The sequence below is a fragment of the Ovis aries genome, chromosome 2 (genome assembly GCF_016772045.2).
Source record: "Ovis aries strain OAR_USU_Benz2616 breed Rambouillet chromosome 2, ARS-UI_Ramb_v3.0, whole genome shotgun sequence".
In the NCBI taxonomy this organism is placed as follows: domain Eukaryota; kingdom Metazoa; phylum Chordata; class Mammalia; order Artiodactyla; family Bovidae; genus Ovis; species Ovis aries.
Genome location: NC_056055.1, coordinates 43,613,756 through 43,630,395, shown reverse-complemented (window position 1 = coordinate 43,630,395; position 16,640 = coordinate 43,613,756). Strand labels below are relative to the sequence as shown.

Sequence of the window (16,640 nt, the reverse complement as noted above, 5' to 3'; positions counted from 1 at the left end):
CTCCTGGAACTGACTGATCAGACTTCAGGGAAAGTAAGTGATGATACCTTAAGCAGCCTGACCGTTTAGGGAGTTCTGTTCAGGATGCTTGTGGTGAGTGGTCGTTATGGAGGCTATGAGGCTGCTGTTGCTTACTGAAACCTCATACCACCCTTTGATGTCTTCTGTGTTAATTATTTTTTAAATAATTTGTTCCCCCTTTAGTTAATCATTTCACAGGAAGGGTAGGGGGTGGAGGTGGAACCCAGTCTGCTGGGTTGAAACAAAAACCTCCTGAAGGAGATTTAATCTCTTGCTTAGGAATGTGGGGATTTATAATTAAACTGATTCATTGGGAGTTTGGCCAGTAGTGGCAGACATAACACTGACTTGCACATATGTCTTATGGAGTATATGTAATTAATTGGCCTTATCCTCTATTCCTTGTGTTTGTTTATAAGCTATATGAAAAAATCAGATTTTACTCAACAGAACTTTCATCACTTGAGATCTGGCTTTGTGAATACAGTTTTCTCTGTGCTTTCAAATTGAGGAAGGTATTAAGTGGGACCCCTGCAAGTCAGAGAGGAACAGATTAAACAGAGTCCCAAGATGTTTTGAAGAGTGGTTTGTTTATTTTGTTCTGCAGTGAAGGTGGTTGTTTTTATTCTTTGGAGGGCTTTTTGAAGTGAGACTGACAATCCGAGTGTCAGCATCTGTCTTTCTTGTTTCCTTTAGGTTAATGTTTGAAATTTATTAATTAGATTGAGTAAAATAGGTATCCTGCCCCTAGGGCTTTCCTTCTTAGTAGAAAAGATGTGATTTTAAAAGTCCCAGCTTAGTGAAGTAAAGTGATAATGAAAAGCCTTGGGCAGACTGGCTGTGTGATATATTTTAGGGTATTTACACAGGTTGATTTGCCTAATTATTATTTTGGTTCTTGTCAGAATTGTCATTTCTAATAGTAGTAGGATCCTTCAAACTAGTTAAACCAGATCTTGCTTGCTGCTGTAGAAGATAAGTTCAAAATTTCTTCTTAAAGTCCACACTGGTCCTTTAAAAACTAGCAGATGTTTGCCCTCCTCTCCAGTCAGTGAAAGGTGATCGTTACATGAACTCTCACTCACTCCTTTCCCCTTCGCTATTAAACACCACACTGAGTGGAAGTGAATTTGTGTCCCTTTGGGGTTTTAACCAAAGCACACACCCATCCCCTTCCTGCCTCCCTGGAACTGGTTCAAGATTTGGAAAGTAGGGTTTGTTTGGGGGCGTTTCCCGTGTCTTATCTCTGACTGAGCACATGCTCAGGTTGAATTTATTTTGACCCTGCGCTTTAAATTTGGAACCAAAGCAAGAGGTTAAAGTGCAACAGAAGAGAGTCTGCTGAACTTTAGACATGAGGGACCCGGGGAGGAAGGTGCGTACTTGCATTCTGAAACTTAGAGGTTGGCCATCTTTGCGTGTACACATAATTGTAAGCTGATAGCTACAGGCAAAAGAAGAATATTTCAACCTATGAAAAGATCTGTGTGACGCTTACATTGTGTGTTTATGTGCTTAATTTTACAGTTACGACTTTTGTAATCACAGTTTTGAAATTGATGCCTGAGCAAGTAAATTCTGCATTTTTCTTTGAAAACATTTTGGAAAAGCTTAGGATAGGTATTTGCAAGGAAAAAATATATTGTTTTTGTCTGAACTTTAAGCAAATGACTGAAAAAGTATATAGATTTTAGGCATTCTGTCATTTTGTCTTCTAAAGCATCAAATGAAGAGGGCTATAAGTGGTTATTTTTAGATAAAGGTCACCCAGATTCTCCTCCACATTGAGAAGCAAGTCTCTCTTCATTGATTATTATTTATCTTCATCTTGTAATTTCAAGCGCAGTATGTGTATAGTCGACTTATGTATGTAGTAGACTGGACTGATTTCTTTTTAACTGATCTTTTCCAGAGCCTGGCCCAACTAGAGAATCTGTGCAAACAGCTGTATGAAACAACAGATACGACCACTCGACTTCAGGCAGAGAAAGCCTTGGTTGAATTCACCAACAGCCCCGATTGCCTGAGCAAGTGCCAGCTACTCCTTGAAAGAGGAAGTGTACGTAAGATTTGAAAAATCCTAAAGGGGAGCAGGTTTAGGAAGATATATTCTGGTTCTAAGTTTAGGGGTGGATTGCGATAACTTCTGTTCCTTGATTCTTCTAGGTACCTCTGCCTTCTTAATTTTCACTTTTAAAACAAACCAGACCTGCCACACTAGCAAAAAAGGCCTTCAGAGTCATCAGGAAAATCTCACTGAGCGTATATTTTTGTCCTATAATTTTTATTCTTGAATCAAATTTCTGTGGCTCCTTTTCTGTTTTTTTACACTTATGTATCACTTCACACCTTTTACAAAGAAGACAGGGCTATATATAAATGGCCTTTCTTATCCACAAAATTCATGTCACCTTCTAAGATCCCTAGTCTGCTCTGTTTTTCCTCCCCTGTACCACAGCTGCTGCTTTTTGTCTTAGATGTGCAGGGGGGGAATTTTCCTTCACAGTGGAAATGACAGGAAGTTAGAGTGTTTAAAATGAAATTAGAACCTCTTCCGGCTTAAAAATGGCATGCAGTGATCAAAATAATGCTTTCATGAGACATGATTTGATTAAGTTAATATTTTTGGCAGGATGGAGGTCTTAGGAAGGACAAGCATCCATCCAGGGTATCATGAAAGGGCATCAAGAGAGTTTAGAATCCCAGCTAGACCAGCAGCCAACACTCTGCCAGAGATGGGAAGGAAGTGTGAAAATGAGGAAGGCCATTAATTTGTTGAGAGTATAGAATTCTCAATGGCTTCATTTTAAAATTTGCATTAATAGTGTTAGAGAATTTATGCAGTAAATAGAACAGACTACAGTTGGCTAAGTGATATCCTTAGTAGCTAAAGAAGCTGACTCTTTTCCCAAGTGTCTGAAGGTTAAAGCATCATGGTCAAAGATTGGGTTGTGCTCTGTTCTGTTTTCGCATATAGTATTTTTATATTTCTTTTCCATCACTTGGTTCTGGTATTGAACAGTTTAGATTCGTACTGTGGGAGATTCACAACTAGCTCTCATCTGACTGCCACTGAAGCCCCATGGTGTCATTTGTGACACTGTTAACTCCAGTTCCTCACACTGATAGTCAGCAGGCTGGAGTAAAACAGGGTTGGTGCAATACTAAAAGACTTAATTACAGTGGATTCTTCCTCTTTAATCTCTGTCGACTTCTTAATGATTTAGCATTTGATGGTATGATGTAATGCCTGTGGATAGCCTCTATGGATAGCCTACTGCCCTGAGGACTTATAGTTCGACCCTTGATTAAATCATTTTGGTGATTCTGAGTCTGTCCCAGTTATGTGATGTTATATGTAACACAGCTGCACAGAGGAATTCAAATCTGCGCATGGCTCCTTTTTATACATTATGATCAGATTGAATACTCTGCTTCTCCATAAGGTTAAAATTCATTAAAATCTACACTTGAGAATATGGTAATGCTGTTCCTTTGCTTAGGGCATAGTTTTTTCTTTCTCATAAATAATTGTTATGAATTTACTACTAAAACCAGCATATACATTCCCCAAAGCAGTAGCTGATTGATAGATGTACTGATGGTAAGATACAATTTGGGGATTAACTACATAGCATAAGGCGGTGGTTCCTTCTAATACTACTTCTACGTTTTTTTTTTTTCTTCTTTCTAATGCTATACTATAGGAATATTATGAGTTGAAACTTTTTTAAACATTGTTACAACAAGGCTACTGAAGAAGATTTCTAGATTTAAATGAAAGAAGAGATTTGTCTTCTGTGGAGCTTAATATCTTTCTGTAAAGATCTCCTCTAACTTCTCCCCCCTCAAAATGATACAGATACTTGTATTAGATTCAGTTTGATCAGGCATTCACTTTATCCTTCCCTTTATTCATGACTGAAGTCAGCTTAATGAGCACAGATGATGAATGGGCTCATTTTTCCTTAGTTTGAGACCCTTAAAAGTCCAGAGGATCAAATGTAGCAAAGCTGATTAATTTTCTTAAATCTGAACTCAGATCTCCAAGTTAAAAACTCTGACTAACTTAATGAAACTGAATCCTAAGCCCTTTCCCCCTTTCTTTTCACAGTCATCTTACTCCCAGTTACTGGCAGCTACATGCCTTACAAAGCTTGTATCACGCACAAATAACCCTCTACCATTGGAACAACGGATAGATATTCGTGAGTAGAAAGTTGTCTTTTCTCTCTTAGTTTGTTTAGTGATGTTCTAGTAATAGTTACATTTATGTTGCTTGTTTGATAATGTTCTGAAGTTGCTAGGCATACAGAATATCTAGAATATAGTTTCTTTCCAGAATTGGGCTTAAAAATGAAGAAGGCCCAATATAATTGCTCCTAGATAAAGCCCAAGTTAGCCGTTTTGTTTTCAGAAAGTTTCTTTTACCTGGTCTTCACCATCACTGGTAACTAAGAAAAACATTGCTGAAGATTTTGAATCCTGTGCCAACCATGCTATTTAACCATCAAGAGGTAGATTCAAGGCTCCCTTACTTCAGGTTCTTCGTTGTGACTCGTATACAATTCTGAGCTGAAAAGTTTGGTGGTTTAGTCGCTAAGTCGTATCCGACTCTTGCAACCCCATGGACTATAGCCTGCCAGGCTTCTCTCTCTATGGGATTCTCCAGGCAAGAATACTGGAGTGGGTTGCCATTTCTTTCTCCAGGGGATCTTCCTGACCCAGGAATTAAACCAGGGTCTCCTGCATTGCAGGCAGATGATTTACCTACTGAGTGATGAGGGAAGCCATCATAGTTGGAAAGTTTAGTGAATCTTAAATTTAAAGTCCTGTTTCTCAATAGTGTGAATAATTAAGGAAGTTTAGGGCAAAGAGTCTAGATTTACCACTTCTTAGACAGGAAACAACGCACACCCTTCCCTGGCGGAGCCACCTCCGATGTAGACTGTTTCTGTTTTATAGGGAACTATGTACTCAACTATCTTGCCACTCGGCCAAAGCTGGCCACTTTTGTGACGCAAGCACTTATCCAGTTATATGCCAGGATCACAAAGTTGGGCTGGTTTGACTGTCAGAAGGATGACTACGTCTTCAGAAATGCAATCACTGATGTCACAAGGTTTTTACAGGTATGATGTATATATTCGATGAAATAGAAAGAAGTGAAGCAGTATACGCTTAACTTAGATATTGATCTGCAAATGGAATTGTTTGGTACATTTTCTTCTGTATCTTTTTAATTCTTAATGTCTTGGTTTTACATGTTTACATGTCAGCACAAACCCTACTTCATTCTTTCTATTGCTTACATACTATTCCAGTTTAAAACATTATAATTCATTTAACTCTTCTAGGTGAGTATTTAGTTAGTCTTTAGTTAGTCTTTAGTTAGTTACCAGTCTATATCTAGACTGGTAAATAAATACTTTGGTAAATATTCCTTGTGTATGTGTGTTTGTGTGTTTATACTTTGAGCTAGTGTGTTTATCGTGTGAATTCCTAGGCTTTGAATTATTCAGTGAGAAGACTATGTGTATTTTGGATTTACATGGATATTTCCAAATTACCCTCAAAAAAAGTTATTCCCTCCAACAGTTAATATTTCTGTTTCTCTGTACGTCCACCCTGTGAGATCAGCTTTCTTGTTTTTCCAGTTTCATAGGTAGAAAGAATTAGTAGCTCAGCATTTGAGTAATGAATGAGACAAATTTTCATATGCTCATTTACTACTTATTTTTGCTTTTTGTGAACTTCCTATTTATGTACATTTTTTAAATCAATTCTTTGCCCTTTTTTGTATACAGCCTTTCATATAAATTATATCTTACACATTCATTTGTCTTTTATCTCAAATGTGATTTGCTAATTTCTCTTCCTGCAGTATGTATAGAGTAAAGCTTGTAGATATTTTTAATGTACAAAAGGTTTCAATTTTGATGCAGTCAGATTTAGCAGTCTATCAGTTAGATTTTGTGTCCTGCAAAGCAGCAGTTTTAAAATACCAATTTCTCATACCTTGTCTAGGCAGTTTAAGTATGACTGCATTCCAGATGCTGAAATCAAGCTGCACAGGCCAACTCTTTCTGCCTTACCTTTTTTTTTTTAAACCAGGATAGTGTTGAATACTGCATCATTGGTGTCACGATTTTATCACAGCTAACCAATGAAATTAATCAAGTAAGTGCTACAGCCTTCCTCATTGAAGTAAGTGCCATATTTTTACTTAGTATTGGTGTTTTCTGCCTGTGTGTGGGATGATCTATTTTGGCAGTTGTGTGCTTTTGCGGTAAGTGATTAATGCCCTTTTGAAACAAAATAGTTCCATGGGGTTTTCCTCTGTGAGTGAAGTCCGGATGCCCTTCCATCTCCAGAATATTTTTTCTCTCATCTCAGCTTTCCTCAGTGGTTATTAATGTTTAGTGTTAGAGAAGAGCACAATGATCCTAAGTCAAAACTTAGGAAACCAGCATCATTGGTGTGCTCTTTTTGCTGTATAAGTTAATGTATTTATAATCGTTCAAAAATCAGTTCTTATTTGCCTTTATTAAAGATTTTGCTGATAATCTTTTCAGAATGCACAAAACATTCTGCTAAATATCAAATAATTTTTTTAAATAGTCATCGATGTCACAGATTACTACAGAGGAAACACCAGTGGCTTTCTTTTGCTCTGGCTATAATATTTTTTAGTCATTTACTTTTGTATCCGGCCAAAATGTTACAATTATTGAACAGGCCTGAATGAATTGTAACAGCTCACCCTTCAGCTGTCAGCTATTAATTACATTGGCATCACTGTTGCTATTGCTCATACTTATGCAGACATTTTAATTAACCCTGAGAAATTTAACTGTGAGTTGGTATTTTAAATACGCTAGCTTAGAGCCTATTAAAATCTGGAGTCCATATTGTGTTCTCTGTCACATGCAATCGCCACTATGATTGGTAATTATTAAAATAATAATTTATACTTGTGAGTGATTTCTGTGTGGCAGACACTGTTCTAAGCACTTATATTAATTTTATTCTCACAGTAGTCCTATGAGATAGAGACTCTGGTTATGCTATTTTCTAGATAAGGAAACTAAAGCGCATAAAGATTAAATAATTTGCCTGTGGTATCACAGTTACCAGGCCACAAACAGTTTATGAATTCAGACCCACATAGGCTTATTGCAGAGCCTATGCTCTTAATTTGCTTATTTAACCACTCCTGTCCTTGTAGTAACTGGAATAGGAAATGGCAACCCACTACAGTGTTCTTGCCTGGAAAACTCCACGGACAGAGGAGCCTGGCAGGCTATAGTCCATGGGGTCGCAAAGAGTCGGACACAATTGAACACACACACAAATACACACCTTTGTAATAAGAGAGCATGCATTATGTACAGATTGTGGGGTTAATGCTCTTCCTTTGGAAACTTGGCTCCACAAAATCCATCATTGTTGGTATTTTAGAATCTTTTCAAAATTTTGTATTTATCTTTCTTAAGAAAGCAATAGAAATGTGTGTGATGTACTTAAGATGTAATTCTCTGGATTATGATCTGTGTAACAGATTGTATACGGCATCTGGTATATAATCTAGCGATACCTTTTTATCCAAGACATTTGTAACACAGTGACACTGAGGCTAAAATCAGAATATTTTGAACTCTGTGCAACTGACTTTTCTATTGTGTGGGGGTTTTTTTGCTTTAGATTTAAATTAGAAAGCATATTTCTGTTACCATTCCAATTTGAACTTAGAAATAAAATTGGGGGGTGGAGGTTCCATAATGTGCCAAAAGGACGATGAGCTCTCTCCTGCATAAGTTGATCAGTATATAGCAGTGACTTACGCTTACAGTAAGTGGTTGGACTAAATACTGTTGGCAGCCTTGAAATTCCTTTATCGCTCTTATTGAGTACGTACTATGTGTCAGCTATAGAGGACATATGAAAGAAGTAAGAGGTTTAATCCCTGACCACAGAAACCTTTAAAATATGACTGAAAAGACAAGGACAGGGGAGTGAGAGACCAGTACAGCCCCTTGGTTGAAGCCCTCACTTCTGTGGAATAGACTGCTTGTTGAAATAGGTGAGAAAAGAGAGTATTACAGGCTATTGCCATTTATCTTAAGTTCATGGCTGTAGTAACTTCGGCTCTGACTGGATTATTTAGCAAAATCCAAGCCTTGCGACTGTCTGTTTTTGAGACTCAGCCTCAAAAGAGCATGATGATAATAATTATTAACAGAGTCTTGCAACAGGTTGTTAAATATTACCTCCCTAAGTGCAGAGGACATGGAAACCTTGCAGTGGAGTCACTGTAACTTTCTTTCTATCTTCCCTCTGTAAATGGTAGAGACATGATATCCTGTGTAGCTGTTAACTGCTTATCATCATCCTCATTCTCTCACTAGATAGAGTTTAACAGTAACTTAAATCTTTAAAACGTATTTTGTTATTTTTGTTGATCTTATTGAAAAATCCTTCTACTTTATTTGAAGTCTACATGAAAAATTTTTTCTTTGCAGTTAATTTTAAAACTTGTGTTGGTTTGTTTTTCTGCACAGGCAGACACCACCCATCCTTTAACCAAGCACAGAAAAATAGCCTCTTCTTTCCGAGATTCATCATTATTCGATATCTTCACACTTTCGTGCAATTTACTAAAGCAGGTGAGATTGTATGTTGGTACCTGCTTCCCGGTTCCTTTTGAAAGAATCAGAGTAAGTGGGGACTTGTTAGATGTCAGCTCTTCACTGACCCGTGAGAGCTTATGCATCTCTCACATAATATATATGTCCGAGATGTTGATGACCTTCCAGTCTGAGAGAGAATTATTTCCTGATTTCACATCTGTTCCCCTAGGTAAGGAGCAGAAAGCGAACACTTATCCCATGCTCCTATTTTAAAGAAACTAGTTTGCCACGAAACTTGAGGTTTTTGTTGTTTGGTCTTTTTAATATCCATATAAGACCTTCTATATGGAGTTAAAGCATCTTCCTTTTATGGTGTTTGATTCTCAGTGCTCTGAACACAGGCTCAGACTACATTGCTAGCACATTAAAACTAGGCTGGTTCCCCTGTCCCCAGCTGAGTTACAGGCAGCAAATAAACAAGCAACATCTGTAAGGAAAAGCATATTTTGAATTTTTAATATCCATTTAGATTTCCTAACCTGAAGGGGTAGACAGTATCACCGAACGAAATTAACTGTTTTAAAATAGAAAGTTGGTATTTCGATTCGTTTATTGATAGACTTGAACTAAGGAAGAAATGTTAACCTGTAAATTGTACACATTTATAGCTGTGTTTGGATGTTTTGTCCATACAGAAAGCCAAATGGAACTACCCTCTGCTTTTATGTTCATTTGGGGTTTTTGTTTGTTTTATTGTTCTTGTTCTCATTTTCCAGTGTGTCTCAATTGTAATATAAGAAGCAAGGTTGGATTTTTCTTTTGTCCCAATTAATGATGTCCATCCATCTTTTCCTTCAGCTACCTAGTTTCACTTCAGAATTCCCCAAAAGTCCTCAGTTTGGGCAAGCTGCCTTGTAAAAACTCTTGTACCCTCTGGAGGGGGAAAAAGCTTGTGAGAAAACAGCATTGAATCCTCTTCTGATACTGATGCTATCAGAAACGAACCAGCCAGTCCCTGAGGTCACAACTGGTAGAAACTTGAATCTCATAGTCACCATAGCTCTGGGCCATTATTGAGCTGTAGGCAGGTACACTGCTGATGAATAAATAAAAGCATCTAACATGCAGATGAAGTAAGCATTCATCCCATATTGCTTCAAAATTATCTGCGGCCATGATGTCTGCAGCATGTAAAGAGTAAATGTCAAAGAGGGAGTGTGTTTAAATACTAGCTTCATGTTTTTATGAACATGAAACATGTTTTAATAGTAAATAAGGAGCTAGGAGTTTCATGGTGAAGGAAGGACTTTAAAGGTAATAGAAGTGCTGCATCTCCTGGCAGAGAACCACCACTCGACTGTGCTGAACCACCTCCTTTTCTGGCTCAGCAGCCTCCTTGTAAGTCTGGTAGCAAGCTTGGAAGAAAGGAGGGACTGTTTGGGGCTCATTATGTGGTCATTTTTACAGGCTTCTGGAAAGAATCTGAACTTGAATGATGAAAGTCAGCATGGCTTGCTGATGCAACTGCTCAAGCTCACTCATAACTGCCTAAACTTTGATTTCATCGGCACTTCCACCGATGAGTCCTCAGATGACCTGTGCACGGTACAGATCCCCACCAGCTGGAGATCAGGTAACACGGCCACACCCTCGCACCATGCTGCTGCTCCCCTCTACCTGGAGTCAGCAGAGTGGGCTCAGGATCCACTGGCAGATCCCCTGCTTGCTCTTAGAGAAAACTTGGGAGGTTGGTGTGGGTCTTTATAAAGTTAGGGAGCTGCATTTGGGAGGATCCCCCAGCTGGGGCAAACTCTTGTTTATCCAGTTTCTGATGGGTGTGAGTTTGACCTTACATTTTTCACCTAGAGACTTCTGCTTTCTTACTCATTTGAGAGAATTTCTAGCTTTAAAAACAAAGAACCTGTGCATGTGCTTGGTATTGTGTGCCTAAAAGATAAAAATTCTTGCTATGAAGAGTCCTGCTTGTCTTATGTTGTTTGAGAATCAGAAAAAATGAATCCATTTCTTAGAGGAACTAAAAACTAATGCTTTTGTGAAAAAAGAAAGGAAAACAAAAAGCCCCCATTAGTTTGTCACTTTCAAAGGAAATAAACATTCTGTAAGATAAGAAAGCAAGAAGATAACGCTCCCCAATGACTGGAGTGCACCGGCCCCAGTGTGCAGACGATTCAGTAATGTGCTCTTTTCTCTTTCAGCGTTCTTAGATTCTTCAACTCTGCAGCTGTTTTTTGACCTCTATCATTCCATCCCTCCTTCATTTTCACCTCTGGTGAGTCAGGACTACAGTTTCTCTTTCTGGAATGTAGCAGTGGTGAATGAGCCTTATGTTCATTATGTTGTACAAAATCATAGCAGTAAAGTTTTTTCCTAGAAATACTAGGGTTAGTTATCTAGCCTGTTGAGATAAAGCTCGTCAGTTAAAGGTTCTCACTATAAAGTCTTCATTCCTTTTAAACTGTTCCCGTCTAATGACAGATTGCTGCAGGTGTCAAGTTCTTTTGGTCCCCTTTGTGTCTGACTTTGTACTGTACCTCGAATTGCCACAGGCTAGAGTGTGGGGAATTCATCTTATATGATCTAGTAGAAGATTGTCAAGACTGAGATTTCTGAAACTCCCTCAGGCCTATGTTATATAAGTGATCAATAGAAGCTGTATTGGAAAGGCAGATTTGCATACTTGTCCGTAATAAAATTTGAAAGCTCTTGGGAATGCTGCATTTCTCCTTTAAAGTAATAATTAACCTCAAATCCCAAAATTCATTTGGGTCCTGAAAAGTCAGTGGTCTGATACTTCAGATTGCTGGTGTAAAATGTTGTTGTGCCAAACGTACAGAGAAAGTAAAGAGAAAGTAAAGGAACGTCAGTAGGTGTTTTGCACAGTGTTTCTGCGTAGACTGCTTCCCTGGTCGTCATGTCACTTTTCCAAATTAATGCGGACCTTCGCTTTAGCAGAAACATGAGTTTGTGTTGCTTGTATTGGTACATTTGCTTCTGCTGTTGGTCAACAGAGGTCCACCTCCCGGAGTGGAAACTAGAGAGGAGAAGGGCAGAAAATAGATCGAGAGGGGCTAACAGAATGCAGATTTCTAGCGCAATGGGGAAAGGGGAAAATGTTTTCATCATAAAACCTGTTTGCTTCTGAGCATAGCTCTGACTTGGTTATTTCATGATAGCACCACATAGGAAAGCCTGATTAGCAAAAAAGGCCTTAATAAAACAGGAAAAACAAAAAAAAAAACCCCTATGTCTATAGCATTGTTTACTGTCAGTTGCTTGGTATTTTCAAGTTTAAGTATGTATCTTAAACACAAAGAAGCCTAGGGGTGGTTGAAAAACAATACCTATATGAATTTCCAAACTGGATTTATCTAGTTGTTATGCTCACTGAGGGTCTAATGCCCTTTATTTTTCTTTAAATAAAGCTGTTTCAGATATCCTCAACTATACCCTCCTGGATCTTTTTTTTTATATCATTATAATGATAGCAGAGGGTGACAGAACAGAGAAGAAGAATATTTATAGCAAGGGAAAGAGTAATGAAAAGAGCTATACCATCTTTTCTGCTCATTTGTGTTTTGGTTGTTCCCTGCTCTAGGTATTATCCTGCTTAGTACAGATTGCCTCAGTTAGAAGATCCCTATTCAACAATGCAGAGAGGGCCAAGTTTCTCTCTCACCTTGTTGATGGTGTTAAACGAATACTGGAAAACCCACAGGTATGATTTTTGAGAATTTAATTTTATTTTATGTGTATGTGTGTATAAGCATGTATGATTAGTATATACCTCTCTGTTATAATGCAAAAGCTCAATCTAGAGGTCACACATAGCAAAAACCCTAGAAAACAGTTCAATCAGTTATCCTTCAGAAGATTTCAGTGAATGTCTGTACATAGATTTTTAACATTTACCCAGAAAAGGAGCTTGTCCCTAGATTCAGGAATGTTGAAATTATTGAAAGGGCCGCTTTGAAGGAAAATAAGGAGAGAGCTAGTCATTTTGTGTGTTTTTTGTTTTTGTTTCCATGATTTTGAATGTAAATTATTTACCTAAGTGAATAGAGCTACTTTTAGCTAGGAAGGGAGATTTCTCATTCAAATATTATTCATTCCATAACTCAGTTGTCCGTCTTGTCTTTTTCAGTCTGAAAGATTCAGCTAATATCTCCTTTTTTTAAGTATCACTTCCCCACACTAGGAAATATCATAAATAAGACCCATTCACTTAAATATACTTGGTTCTGGGACTCCTGTGGCAGTCCAGTGGTTAAGACTGCATGCCTTCACTGCAGAGGGCATAATAAGTTCGATCGGGGTCGGGGAACTAAGATCTCTCATGCCCTGTGGCGTGGCCAAAAAAAAAAGAAAAGGAAAAAAAACATTAATCAATTCTTTCCTTTTTAAAAAATCATTTTTTCTATTAGCAAATTGTATGAAGTCACCTGCCACAGGCCAAAGCAGAACAAAACCTGCCCCCCTTCTCTAATGTAGGAGAACATGTGTAAGGAAACAAATACACTGGTGTAGTGTGCGAATAAAAGTGTCTGATATAAGTAGATAACAAGATACATAAACATACTAATACAGTGAGTTTGTTGTCATGATAGCGGTGTAATAAAATACATGAAATATTTGTGTAACTTTGCCATTCTATTTGTGCTTAATGATAAATTAGACAGCTGTGAAAATGAAAATTTCATTGCTTTTCATTCGATCAGTGGGAAGCAAACAGGCCTGTTAAATCTAAGATTGTGCCCCTTTCTGCCATTAATCAACATTACAGCCCTGGCAAGTAGTATGGTCCTTCTGGGCTTCTGTTTCAGACTCTGCCGATTGAGGCCAATAACCCCATCTTCCAACATGATTATTGTGAACAGATGAGATAATAGATGCAATAGTCCCCTTTAAAAGTGACTTTTTAAAAAATTGTTACTTAATCATACAAATGTGTCGTTCAGAATGATGGCCAGCATCTCAGAAGTTAAAGCACATCTCCCACCGCCTCCCCGTCCCCCGTGCCATCCCAGATGTCCTTTGGGAAGCAGTTTAATGAATCATGTTTTACATTTTCTTTTCCTTCCTGTACTGTCACCAGAGTTTGTCAGACCCAAACAATTACCATGAGTTTTGCAGACTACTGGCCCGCTTGAAGAGTAACTATCAACTGGGAGAATTAGTGAAGGTGGAAAACTACCCCGAAGTCATCCGATTGATAGCTAACTTCACGGTGACCAGCCTGCAGGTTTGTCATAGATTGCTTGCCTCTTTCTTCCTAAACATTGGAACCTCTTTTCTTACTTGTTGGTTTTATTTAACCTTGTGGCATTACAGAGTGTGGTTAGGAGAACATGAGGGAATCGTAAGAATAACACTTAGATTCAAGGCTGGGAGGATTCTTTCATAGTCCCCTTAAAACAAACAGGCAGAATGAAGGGAGACTCAGCACCCTCTCTTTCTTAGCCATATGTAGGCAGTGGTTCTTTAAAGTGATGGCTTGCATCAGAATCATCCAGAGAGCTTGATGAGAAATGCAAGTGCTTGGGTCCTATTCCCATCATTTCTGATTCACTCGATCTAGGGGGGAACCTTGGCACCTCTATTTCTAACAAGCTTCCTACGAGACTATCTTGCATACTAATGTCTGAGAACCACTTCCTCAACCAGCTCAGGACAGCTCTTCTCACTGGACGATTGGTCTCTGAAATACCAGTAAACACGTTAGACTGGTTGCTGTACATAGAACAAAGCCCATTAAAGTTTATCCTTTTTTTTTTTTTTTAAAGCATATTCTTCATGTCAAGTGGCTTGAGACTAATATACTATGTACACAAATGAGAGCTAACATCTGATTCTACTGGATCCCTTTGCTGTGTCCATCCAGCCACAATTCTTTCTTTCTCCTCTTCCTTCCTTTTAGAGCATCTGTCTCTTTTGATGCTTCTGGGACCTCTAGGAGGTCACATCAGAACATCTTAAGAGATACTAAATTTCAGATTGGACCTCTAGGAGATACGGTGGTAACAGAGGCCTGCTCTCTTGGTTTTCTTTAGCATTGGGAATTTGCCCCGAATAGCGTGCACTATCTCCTGAGCCTTTGGCAGCGGCTGGCAGCCTCCGTGCCATATGTGAAAGCCACCGAGCCCCACATGCTGGAGACGTATACTCCTGAGGTCACCAAAGCCTACATCACATCCCGTCTGGAATCTGTGCACATCATACTCAGGTAAGGAAATGGGCAGCCTCCCTTTTTCCCTACATGTGTGTCAGACTTGCAAGGGACCCGACACCCAGTTGGTAGGCGCATCCTTGATATGAATCTTACTGGAGCTAACACCAGACTGGGTATTTTTTCCTGTCAGTACAACAGCTGATGAGAGCATAATGTCTGAAAGAAGAGTCTTTTTCTCTTTAACATCCTATTCATGACTGTCCCTTCTTCACCCACCATAGCAGCATCTTGGAATACAAAGCATATCTACTGATTTTCGTTAAACATGAGAGAAGCATTTCTAAGCTGTAGACGACAACAGTTATAACATGTAACATGTAGGTGCTTAATGTGAACTTCTCAAGAAATAAGTGGATAAATAAACCGTGCTATCCAGAGCTTACTAGAAGATGTAAGAGTCCCAGGCAGCTGGCCACGGATTGCATTACCCTGACACATGGGTTCTGTCTTCTTGACTGCCAGCTGGACCAGAACTCTATAGTAAAGAAATGTCAGAGTCTTTCAGAAATGACCTACATAAGATACAGTTATTCTTGGTGTAGAGACCTTTCTTATATGTGTTTTCATTGGCTGTTTCTCAGGAGAATTTACCCAAACTCTGAAGGTCTGGTTGTTTTTTCATTTTTAAGTTGCATTCATAATTTGCTCAAATGAAGTAAATGTGTCATAATAATTATAGTCTCAGTTGTGTATGACTTGAGTCATTTCAGAATCTGGGTATTGGTGAAGCCTGCTGAAAAGCATTGTTCTGTTAGTGGCATAGTTTTTATTCCTAAGGACTCAGCAGGTTTCAGGCAGGCCATGTTGGGGAGCGGGGACATGTATGGGCTCTGGGCCCAGTTACTCAGCTAATAGCTGTGTGCTCTTGGACCAGATTATAATGGGGATTAAATTACTGTGTCCTGGCCTAGTGTATGGACCATGGTTAACACACAGCTCTGAGCTGCCCATTGTAGTAGCAGTGATGCTGCTGGATTGTCGTATAACCATGTAACAGTAGACAGCTTATGATATGATAAGGTTTTTAAGTCTGGGAAACCAGTGGATACGACAAGACATGGTATAGATCCACAGTGCCTTGTGTGCAGTTCTGAAACTTAAGATGTGAATGTTTAATTTTCTCATAAGTTTGACACAAAACTCATTTGATGGCAAAACTTGACCTGTGCTGATACGAGACCACTTAATCTCAGGTGGCGCCAGTGGTAAAGAATCTGCAGTTCAATCCCTGGGTCGGGAAGATTCCCTGGAAGAGAGTATAGCAACCCATTCTAGTATTCTTGCTAGGAGAATCCCATGGACAGAGGAGCCTGGCAGCCTACAGTCCATGGGGTTGCACAAGAGTCAGACACAATTGAAGCGACTTAGCACACACACATAGTAGTGTTCTTAAAAAATTTTATTTACTGTGACTCTTCGTAATACTTATATATTTTGATGCAGGAATATTGTATATGACATGCCACGGCCCATGGAGGGTTCATGTTACATGTAGAAGCATCTGAAGATTTCTGAATTCCAAAAGCCATCTGATCACAGAACAAGTGGCCTCACAGCAGGGATAGGCTACTTGTAGTCTTCGAGTTTACTATAGTCAGGAACAAACGAGAGGCTGAGAGCTGGGAGCTTTCAGGGTTGAGAAGCATAGGACTGGGAAAATCACTGCAGACAAATGTTACGGGGCTAGGGATTGAAAGATACTTCAGGAGACTGATGCTTGGGTGAGACCCCTGCCTTCAGCC

General features: G+C 38.9%; 1 protein-coding gene across 1 annotated transcript in view; it reads left to right on the top strand.

Moving 5' to 3' along the window:
* Positions 1–1,320: 1,320 nt before the first annotated feature.
* XPO7 (exportin 7) overlaps positions 1,321–16,640 on the top strand; it is a 35,668-nt gene continuing 20,348 nt past the window's right edge. The window contains exons 1-11 of the mRNA XM_060409232.1: positions 1,321–1,396; positions 1,934–2,080; positions 4,136–4,229; positions 4,987–5,153; positions 6,136–6,228; positions 8,583–8,687; positions 10,119–10,284; positions 10,868–10,941; positions 12,268–12,387; positions 13,765–13,911; positions 14,720–14,892. Of these exons, the coding sequence (XP_060265215.1) occupies positions 1,376–1,396; positions 1,934–2,080; positions 4,136–4,229; positions 4,987–5,153; positions 6,136–6,228; positions 8,583–8,687; positions 10,119–10,284; positions 10,868–10,941; positions 12,268–12,387; positions 13,765–13,911; positions 14,720–14,892 (1,307 nt within the window). The 5' untranslated portion in view covers positions 1,321–1,375. The remainder of the gene's footprint in view (positions 1,397–1,933; positions 2,081–4,135; positions 4,230–4,986; positions 5,154–6,135; positions 6,229–8,582; positions 8,688–10,118; positions 10,285–10,867; positions 10,942–12,267; positions 12,388–13,764; positions 13,912–14,719; positions 14,893–16,640) is intronic.